Below are 11,157 nucleotides of genomic sequence, written 5' to 3'. Positions count from 1 at the left end.
GAGTCTGTCTCACACACGCTCTCTCTCTCACACTGTCTCACATACGCACTTGCACACACTCATTCTCACATGCACACACTCATTCTCACACACACACACTCGCACCCAGACTCTCTCTCACACACACACACACACACTCGCACATTCACGCTCTCTCTCACACACAGTCACTCTCACATTCTCTCTCTCAAACGTACACACTCCGAGGAAAACCTTGCTAGCACCCGTTTCATTTGTGTCAGAAACGGGCCTTTTTACTAGTAGTATATATAAGTGAAGCATCAAAGCATTTCAGTGACAGTCTCACAGGACTTAAAGATCTGGGTTTTTTAGCCCATTATAAACCGTAAAATTATACTGCTTTGTCACCCTCTTATCACCATGCATATCTCCCTGTCCCTCATTCACCTGACTCTCCCTGTCTCTCACCTAATCCATCTCACCCTCATCCTGTGAGACAGTCACTGAAATGCTTTGATGCTTCACTTATATATACTGTTATTTACTAACATTTGCTTATTTCTGATCTGATGAAGGGCTACCTTCGAAAGCTAATCAAAAAAATGTATCATCTTATTTTCTTTTCTTTATTTTATTCTATTTCTACTGATTACATTTAAAAGTGGACTAACACGGCTACCATAACATAGTAGATGACGGCAGAAAAAGATCTGCACAGTCCATCCAGTCTGCCCAACAAGATAAACTCATATGTGTATACCTTACCTTGATTTGTACCTGTCTTTTTCAGGGCACAGACCGTATAAGTCTGCCCAGCACTATCCCCTCCTCCCAACCACCAGTCCCACCTCCCACCACCGGCTCTGGCACAGACCATATAAGTCTGCCCACCACTATCCTCGCCTCCCAATCACCAACCCCTCTTCCCCACACCGGCTCCGCCACACTCTCTACTATAATAAAAATGAAAGCAAATTGACCCAGGCATGGACAGAAGACTTAGGTATATTCTGTTTATCAAAGCAACCATGAAAACAGGAATTATTTTTCCAACAAGCAGATACACATTGTGGCTTCTTAGCAAAATTTAACTCTGAAACTTATGTGAGAATTAGCCATACAACTGTGAATCAGGGAAATCTGGACATCTTCCACCTCTCAGTGATATTCTTGCAAGCGAAACCCTTTATAAAACTTTAACCATGAAAACCACAAATACTTTACCAAAATGTCACAATCAAAGGCTGTGATTTGGGAAACGGTGCCATTAGTAAACGTTTTGCTCGCCTATTCTTTATATAGCTACTAGCCTTTGAGCCTGTAAAAACGGGCTATTATAGGAAGGGGGGGGGGGGTTGAAAGAACCGCCCCCGCCGCCGAGTTCGCCGCTGCCCCTCCCCCTCCGAATTCGCGCCCCCCCCCCCCCTCCCCGAGCCATCACCACCCACCTTCCACCCGGCCGGGCCCTCGCTCCGCTATTGAAACAGCGAGGGTCCGGGAACGCAGCACTGAGCTCTGCTGAGCTGCCGACGTCGGCCTTCCTTCTTCTTCTCTGCCTGTCCCGCCCTCGTGTGACGTAACGTCGTCGAGGGCGGGAGTCGGGACAGAGGCAGAGAAGAAGAAGGAAGGGCGATGTCGGCAGCTCAGCAGAGCTCAGTGCTGCGTTCCCGGACCCTCGCTGTTTCAATAGTGGAGCGAGGGCCCGACCGGGTAGAAGGTGGGTGGCGGCGGCGACCTGGGTGGGAGGAGCGTTAGACGGCAGTGTCCCTCCCTCAGAAATGCGCAGTACAGACCCTCTCTGTTCCGCCTCCCGTCATCACGTATTGACGCGGGGGCGGGGCAGAGAAGGTCTCTACTGCGCATTTGCGAGTGAGTACGACACTCGCCTTTTATATATATTGATGATCATCTATAAATATGTTGATCATGCACAAATCCAGCTTCTTGCGGTACAACAGGAAGCAGTTCGTACAGCAACACCAGACTGCTGTTGGGACAGGGCCAGCTTAACCAATAAGCAGAGTCCGACAGTGGCACCCTCTAGGGAACATCAAATAGTTGCAACAAAGGAGAACAGTCATGGCAACTGGAAGAACTCACACAACCATAGGTGCATACTTTTACCCACAGGAAGGGTGGGCAATTTTCAGTTTTCATTTCGTATTTATAGACCATCTTTTGTTGGTAGAAGCCCCAAAGCAGTATACAGCATTAAAATGTAATTATGTCAACATATCCCATTGGACCAGATAAATGGCTCCTGGAAAGTGCTCTCACCTTTAATACTTAAAAGAACGATGTCCAATTCTGCATTTTACAGGATTGTTTTGGGAGAGGTGGATGGCGATTTTTTTTTTAGTTTAATTATCAAAATGTCAAAGGGGAGGGTGGGGTTAGAGGCCTCAAAGGCAATTGAGAGAGCACGAGACTGAAGGTTTGCCCTCGCCACTTAAGACTCTTACACTGGCCCTGCGTTGGGCAGATTTTCTGTGCTTATGACATCATGAGAAACCTATGGGTCATTTTACTAAACCACATTAAGCACTCAGGCCCAGATTCTATATACGGAAACTAAAGTTGCACATGCAAATTTAGCAGTGCAGCCACACTACACGTGCAAGCAACAAGCTAATCGGCACCGCTAATTGGCCAATAACAAACAATCATTGGCACTAATTAGAATTTACACGTACAACTTTCTAAGCATATTCTGAAAAGTGATGCACATTAATTCTAATGCATGGATCTGAAAAGGGGTTATGGGCCTTCCTAAAAACTACATACAGTTATAGAATATGCCCAATCTGCGCCTATGTTAGGCACGGGCATTTACACAAAATGGTCATGCCTAAATTTTAGTCGCGGGGACAGGCGCTACCCGTATTCTATAAGACATGCCTAACTTTAGGCGAGGCTTAAATAGCGCTAAGCACGTTTTTATTTTTTATCGGCACCATAAATAGAAATCTAGCCCTTAATGTGTAGTTTACTGTGCGATAATTGCTAGCGTAGTACCACGTAAAGGGGGGTTGTGGTAATTTAGCAGTTACATTTTGCATCAGGGCAGTTAACGTGCTGCACTTACTGCTTGCTAACCAACTAACACGGAGTTAATTATGCTTCCACAAGAACCAGGAGCAGGCACTGCGTGTTAATATGAATAACACACAACCTGCAATGGAAAATACTGACAACGCTCTCAATAGGGTATTGTGTTAATCTTGCAGCTACCATGCTATAGTAAAAGGGACCCACTGGTTTACAAAATAAATAAAAACAGGCAGAGAGAGATGAATCTATATCTTAAATAAAGGTGGTGTATTTGTTAAAATACCTCAAGTCCAAAACTGAAGCCTCACAGGATGATAGTTTTCATACATTTTGTTTTGAATACCTGCAGTAATCTTACTTTAAGATGTACAGTTATTCACAGATTGTGGGATTGCTTTCAGTTACATAACTGCTGAAACACCAGCTCTCTCTGGGCAAGTCACTTAACCCTCCATTGCCCCATGTAAGCCGCATTGAGCCTGCCATGAGTGGGAAAGCGCAGGGTACAAATGTAACAAAAATAAAATAGATACTATTGGAGATTCTACATGGAATGTTGCTACTATTGGAGATTCTACATGGAATGTTGCTATTCCACTAGCAACATTCCATGTAGAAGCCTGCGCGGCCCACATTGGTGATCTGCAAGGGCCGACTTCTACATTCCATGTAGAATCTCAAATAGTAGCAACAGTGGAGGAGTGGCCTAGTGGTTAGAGTGGTGGACTTTGGTCCTGAGGAACTGAATTCGATTCCCACTTCGGGCACAGGCAGCTCCTTGTGACTCTGGGCAAGTCACTTAACCCTCCATTGCCCCATGTAAGCCGCATTGAGCCTGCCATGAGTGGGAAAGCACGGGGTACAAATGTAACAAAACAACAACTAACGGTCAGATGCACTAACTCCACGGAAAGAGCCCTTCCCTTTCCGATCCCTTAGCGAAATCGGTAAAAAATGGGCATGCATGAAGGAAATCGCATGCAAATGAGCTGCTCGCTGTTAGCTCATTTGCATGCGATTTCCTTCCTAAGGAGGGGAAGCCAGTCGGCCAGTTGAGCATGCGCAGAGCAGCCAATCGTTATGCTGGCTGCTCTGCGCATGCCAAAGACGGCTTCATAGACGTCCTCACTCTCAAAAAAAAAAAAAAAAAAAAAAAAAGGATGTCCCTGACAAGCACTTAGACGTTTTTTTTCCTTCAGATTTTGTGATGGGCGTCCTTCTCTTGGACATGTTTTTCTTACGTGCCCGAAATGACCACCACTGGAGAGAATCGGGGATGGGGACGTGCGAGAATGTCCAAATCAAAACTATTTGGACATCCCTTTCAATTATGCCCCTCCAGGACTCTCTCAGCCAATCACAGCGCGTTTAGCTGACACCAGTGACAAACGCACTGTGATTGGCTGAGAGAGACCTGGAGGGGCATAATCGAAAGGACGTCCAAATAGTTTTGATTTGGGCGCCCTCACACATCCCGATCCTCTCTGGCGGTGGCCATTTTGGTTCGGGCACCTTAGTCGTAAGAAAAATGCGTCCAAGAGAAGGATGCCCATCACAAAATCTGAAGAAAAAAAAAACGTCTAAGTGTTCTTCAGGGACGCCCTTTTTTTTTTTTTGAGTGAAGGACATCCAAGTGTTAGGCACTTGAAAGGACGACCCTGACAAGCACTTGGACGTTTTTTTTTCTTCCGATTTTTGCGACGGGCGTCCTCCTCTGCATGGGTCCCGCCCACAGCAGCCCCAACGAGAGGTGCAGACCTCCCGTTAGTTTTTCCACGGTGCATGGAGTCGGAAACAGTAGTGCATCGCATCGCATTCACATTATTCTATTTTCGTTAGCTGCTACCGTGACAGGAAAATGGCTCGGAGAACCCTTTTGTGCATGTCCTGGTTTACTACTTGAGCGCTAAACTGGCTAGAACCAGTTAAAAACCACGTTGCTGGCTCGTTAAGTTTAGTGCATCTGGCCCTAGGTGACCTCTCTGTAAACTATGATTTTCTTGGTCTCCTGTCAGCTAACACTAGCTAGAGAGAGCACACAGCCTGAGCTCTGGGTTCCAGTTTCTATATAAAGGATGTGAAAAAAAAATAACATTTAAAATAAAATAAGTTTTCAACACAAAAACTAAGCAAAAACAATCTGAACATCGCAGTTAAGCTAGACACCAGCAACAAGTGGAGTATTCAAAATTCAGGGTTTTTAAAATTTCTTTTACCAAAGTGACAATCAGAGAAAAGGGCAATTTAAAAGATTTGTTTTATCTCATCGGTTCTCATCACACAGGTGCTGTTTTGCTGAAGGGCTTCCCACATATCTATGAGCTTCTCTGGCGACAGCCTGCAAACAACCAGGGCTTCTTTGTACAGCCAGACATCATACTTCATGCCGAAGACGTAAAAACGGTCATTGTGACGATACGAGATATTGGCAGCCAGCCCCAGCAAACCAAAGTACACATCATCCAGCGGGAAAACAGGAATCCAGTTGGAAACCTCATAAAGGGGTGTAATGGCACGCTTGGGCATGATCAGAGCACCAGCTGCCGGGAAGAATGGGTATTTGTGGTAAGGAAAGAGCGAGAAGCTGATCCGCTGCCTTCCATGACGCAATACACTGGATTCTGTCTGGATGTTCCCGTGGATGGTGACCTGGGAGTCAGAGGACTCTCTCAGGTACTCGATAAGGGCTCTCAGGTTCACAAAAGAGGTGTCGTCACCTTAAAAAAAAAAGACAAACAGAAAATATATTAAAAGCCAAAGAGAATGTTCAGCAATTTTTGAAAATGAAAGCCTAAATTTAGTAACAGAAGGTTGTTTGTTCCAAAATGCAGCATGCTTTGGCACAAAATTTTTTTTTTTTTAGAGCATAAAATTTGTATTTTATTGGAACAACACTGAAAGAACTGAGTTCACTGACAAAGACGCATTGTTAAAGTGTCATTTGTCAGTTATTAACATATACAATTAGTAATGTCTCCTTTTTTCCATTCCCTTCCTCAGGCCCATCAAAATCCTTTAAAACTGTTCTGTACATCTTTTACAGGGCTGTGCTTCATCCTGAACACACCTCTGTGCAAGATCAGTACTGTTCTTGACGACACTTTCTTCAAGCTAATTAAAGGTCTTCCATGTCAAAATCATCACTAGGGTACTCTTGGACGCTTTCGGCCTAGTATTCAGCCAGCGGCAATCAGCATTTTGCTGACCACCATTAGTATTATATCCGGAAATTCAATGCTGGACCATGTCCAGGCTCCGGCACTGAACCTTCAGGTATACAGAGTCAGATAAAACAGTCAGTCAAGTGCAATATTCAGCACTTAACCGGCTATGAAGAACAGCATAAAGAAAGGTTCTATTTACGTGCTTATCATAACCGTTTAAGTGTCAACTATGCCCCCGGAATACCCACAAGATTACGAGTTTCAGCAGCATTCATCAGTTATGTGCCACTGAAAATGTCCCGTTAGCCAGGGATGGGTGATTTGAACAGCCGGGAGTCTCTCCTGGCTGTTCAAATCGAAGTGAGGCCCTTTGACTTCTTTCCACTTTGTAAACTTTCCCAAGCTAGTTTTACCAAGTCGTCATTGGTGTCTACCGGTGCTTTTATTATTAATTTTTGGTCTTATTATTCCAAACTACATTTCCTAGAACTCCACCACAGTCACTCTTTCAAGCTAGTGTATACATAGGGCTTCTAAGGCGTTCAGTATACTTTGCGAACAGGGCTGGCTTAAGACATGAGCTAGGTGAGGGTGTCAAAGGCCTGAGTACTAGGCATAGTGATCGACTAACACCTGACACTAGAACCACAAGCGTCCGCTGATACATCAAAAGTATTCAAATCCCTCTGGAATCTATGCAGATTAAGAGCATTTCTCAAACACTGCCTTCCAATTCTAGTCCAAAGCCTTGTCCTGTCCCAGATAGACTACTGCAATGCAGTGTATGCGGGATACAGAGAATACATACTCAAAAAATTACAAACAGCACAAAACAATTCAGCATGCCTGATCTGCAGAGCATCCAAATATGACCACGCCACTACTGCAACTCCTCCACTGGCTACGAATCACAGCAAGAGTGATCGTCAAAGTCTGATTTTTCGTGTACCAGATCATACACAGCAAAGCACCAAACTACATGACAGCACTCATCAAATTACCGCAACCTAACCTCAAGGAAAAACTAAGTCTACCTCATCATACACCAACCCAGCTATAAAGGAGTGACCTACAAAGCAAACTTCCCATACAATGCCGTCAAATGGTGGAACATATTACCAAAAGACACACGACATGACAATACCTACAAAAGTTTTTGCAGAAAACTAAAAATGTTCCTGTACAGAAAATTCCTGATGATCGACGCAACCTAACAAACTACAGACAACACAACAATTCTACCAAGTACACAACACTACACTACCTCTCATCTATCTCTCTTCTCCCCCTCATGCACCCGACCTGATCTTCATATATCTGAACTGTGTATCGGAATCTACTTGTACATCTGAGCCATCTTTTGTAAATCCGATAGACTCCTATCAGATGTCAATATGTAAGCAAGAATGAAATTAATGTAAGTCACATAGAACTTGGGGTATAAGTCCAATAAAGTAAATTATTTAGATATAGCTTTCGCTGATGGTTTAGTTAATGGGAGTTCAGAGGATAGTTATTTTTACTACTTGTGGCACTACCTTAGTTAGTTTATAGGAGGTGCTTTTTTTCCCCTTTCTTCTATATTGCTTGTTTGTTTTCTCGGGTTAAGCTGTAATCCTCATGATGTGGACTTGATGATTTTGCTTTCTTATAGTGGTCCAATTTGATGATTAGACCTTTTCTTTGTACTTTCTACATTTACTTGTAATCAAATAACAGAACGGATCTCAGTCCAGAAACCACAAAACTTTGTTAACATAACATTATTTTTGATTTTATGTGAATCTTTCAGTGTAAAGTAAATTTATTTTTGTTTGTTACATTTGTATCCCACATTTTCCCACATATTTGTAGGCTCAATGTGGCTTACATAGTACCAGAAGGCCTTCGCAGGCTCCGGTGTGAACAAATACAAGGTGTTATCGTGGTAAGATAAAGTTCATGTGGTACAGCCACATTAGGAAATCGTAGAACGGAGGAGTTGTGTTATGTCCATTGCGTGCTTTAGTTTGGTCGTGTTGCTGGGATTGGGCATTTAGGTCGGGTCATTAAGGTATGCCTTCTTAAACAGGTTAGTTTTTAGTGATTTGCGGAAGTTTAGGTGGTCGTACGTCATTTTCAAGGCTTTAGGTAATGCGTTCCACAGTTGTGTGCTTATGTAGGAAAAACTAGATGCGTAAGTTGATTTGTATTTAAGTCCTTTGCAGCTTGGGTAGTGCATATTGAGTGGAACATTTTCTTTGCTGTGGATGTCACTTGGCTCTCTAGTGTTGTTATGGTCCAATGTAACTTCAAGGATTTTCAGGCTGAGATAGGAAGGGTGTGATCTGGGGTGTTGATACTCGTGGGGATGTCCCTGCTGTGTTGTGATGATAGGATGAGACAATGTTTTTTTTCTTTATTGAGTTTTAGCTGAAATGCATTTGCCCATTAATCCATAATATTCAGGCTGAGCTTGATTTCGTTGGTGATTTCTGTCAGTTTGGTTTTGTAAGGAATGTATATTGTGATGTCATCTGCATATATGAAAGGGTTAAGGCCTTGGTTGGATAAGGACTTGGCAAGTGGGGTCATCATTAAGTTGAATAGGATCGGTGAAAGTGGTGGATCCTTGCGGTACTCCACAGTCTGCTTTCCACAGTGATGATATGTTTGAGTTGAATTTTACTTGGTATGTTCTTGTGGTTAGGAAGCCTTTGATCCAGTTAAGTATGTTTCCACCAATCCCGAACTTATCTAGTAATCTTATTAATATATTATGGTTTACCATGTCGAATGCATTAGACATGTCGAATTGGAGGAGAAGGATGTTTTTGCCTGTTGCTATTTCCTGCTTGAATTTGGCTAGAAGAGTGAGTAATACTGTTTCCATGCTGTGGAGGCGGCAAAAGCCTGACTGTGATTCGTGTAATATTGAGAATTTGTTTATGAAGTCAGTGAGTTGTTTGGTTACTACGCTTTCCATCAGTTTAACCACCAGTGGCATAGATGCTACTGGATGGTAGTTAGTGATTTCGTTTGTATTTTTCTTGGTATCTTTTGGTATTGGGGTGAGTAGGATATTGCCATTTTCCTTGGGGAAGAGACCTTGCTGAAGCATGTAATTTAGATGGGATGTTGGGATGTGAGGTCTGCTAAATCCTCTTGGGAGGTGCAACGTGGCCACACTGGGTTATTTATAATAAAGTTTTGTGGTTTCTGAACATTGACTGAGATATGTTCTGTTCTTTGACTGTAGTGATCTATGGACCTCTATTGCCTCTCCTTTTCTGGAATGGATGCATTTACTTGTATCAAAAAGGGCCAAGGCAGGTGGTTCGCCATATCCAATATGGAAGATAAAACAACAAAGCAAACTTTTGTTAAAAAAAAAGTTTTTATTAATAGATTAAAAGCTCCCAGAAATCTCCTATATAATAATTCGTCAATCTGCGTCCCTGGATGGCTGGCTGGGTTTGTAACCATATGCAATGAGGTATACATAATCGGCTCACCTCCAGCCTTCCCTTCCCTCTCAGTGTCCCACCCTTGCGGAAAGAGGAAATTACGACAGAGGAGGGCGGGACACAGAGAGAAGGAAAGGGAAGGCTGGAGGTGAGTCGAGCCTGCCGCTTTCACTAATGCTGCTGCAACTTCAGGTAAAATACAAGTTTTAAAGGAAGAGCGGCAGGCAGGAAAGGAGGACTGTTGTGGGAGAAGAGGGTAGGCAGGTAAGGCTGGGGTTGAACTGGAACTTGGGTGCTTAAAAGGGAGGGCAGGTGGGGGCTGGGGCGAGTTGCTGGACATGGAGGGGATGGCAGGGGAGAGAAATCGATTAGATGACAGCCTTCCTAGGGCCCATTTCACTTTTGGAGAAATGGGTTTTGCTTGTTTAACATAAAATTCCTGAATTGGCCATGTTTCGCAAGTATAAAATGGCTGCATCAGGGGCAGTGGTGTCACCAGCTGATATAAAATTCCAAAAATAGCCTGTCTAGTGTAACTATTAAAACATAGCAAGCTAGATTCTGGGATCAATCTCTCATAAAAACGCTGTGATTCTAGTGATAGCCTTTTATTACAAATCACAGCGTTTTTTTATGAGAGATTGATCCCACAATCTGGCTTGCTATGTTTTAACAGTTACACCAATAATCAAACACAGCGAAGATGACGCAAAAAACGTGGAAAATGGAAAAGAAAAAGATGAAGAACTAAAAATAAATGAAAAACAGGAAAAAAGGAAATGAAAAATTAAAAAATTCTGAGAACAAAATTGAAACCAAAAATATAAAAAATAAATAAATAAATAAAAAATAAAAAAAAAATCAGAAAGACGACACAAGAAAAATGAAAAAATTGAATCAATTTATTAAGGTGATATGACTCGACACAGCTGTGTTTCGGCCCAACTGGCCTGCGTCAGGAGTCTGTTACACCATGTATATGTTGTGTGGCAATATCAGTCCTTGAAGAATATTGAATTAAACACACCTTTATTCGATAAACACTCTACCTTTAAAAAGGCTGTGTGGACTTCCGGCGGAGCCGAGCGGCAAGATGGCCGCGGTCTAGAAGAGCTCCGCAACTCCGCTATCGGGCTCTTTGCTTCCCCGCTCCCCAGACCTACCATGCAACGCCCAAAAGATGCCTAAAGCCCTCCAGCACCGGAGGACTCTGCCGAAAGACACCCACCACGCCTTGAGAAGCGGGAACGACAGAGGATCGCGACGCACGCGGCGGAGTGGCAAGATGGCGGCCAAGGATGCAGAGTGAGAGCGTGCAGTGCACTCGTGCCGCGGCGGTAAGGCGAGCAGAACAAGTGTGTAGGAGATGATTGTTGGAGAAATCGGAGACGTGGCAGGGCATTAGGAAGCGGGAGTAAGTCGACGATGCTTCCATTTTTCTTCTCCCTCCCCCCCTCGGCGCACAGAAACGGGACCATATACAGATATGACGAGAGACTTTCTGGAAACATCTCATCTATAAAGATCCGAGTATA

At 43.6% G+C, this 11,157-nt stretch overlaps 1 protein-coding gene across 1 annotated transcript in view; it reads right to left on the bottom strand.

The window, feature by feature from the left end:
• Nucleotides 1-5,256: 5,256 nt before the first annotated feature.
• LOC115456988 (N-acetyllactosaminide beta-1,3-N-acetylglucosaminyltransferase 3-like) overlaps nt 5,257-11,157 on the bottom strand; it is a 29,598-nt gene continuing 23,697 nt past the window's right edge. The window contains exon 3 of the mRNA XM_030186415.1: nt 5,257-5,729. Coding sequence (XP_030042275.1) covers nt 5,257-5,729 — 473 coding nt within the window. The remainder of the gene's footprint in view (nt 5,730-11,157) is intronic.

This window comes from Microcaecilia unicolor, chromosome 14 (assembly GCF_901765095.1).
Source record: "Microcaecilia unicolor chromosome 14, aMicUni1.1, whole genome shotgun sequence".
Taxonomy (NCBI): Eukaryota; Metazoa; Chordata; class Amphibia; order Gymnophiona; family Siphonopidae; genus Microcaecilia; species Microcaecilia unicolor.
The sequence above is the reverse complement of the archived record's forward strand: the minus strand, read 5'-3'. Positions and strand labels throughout refer to the sequence as shown.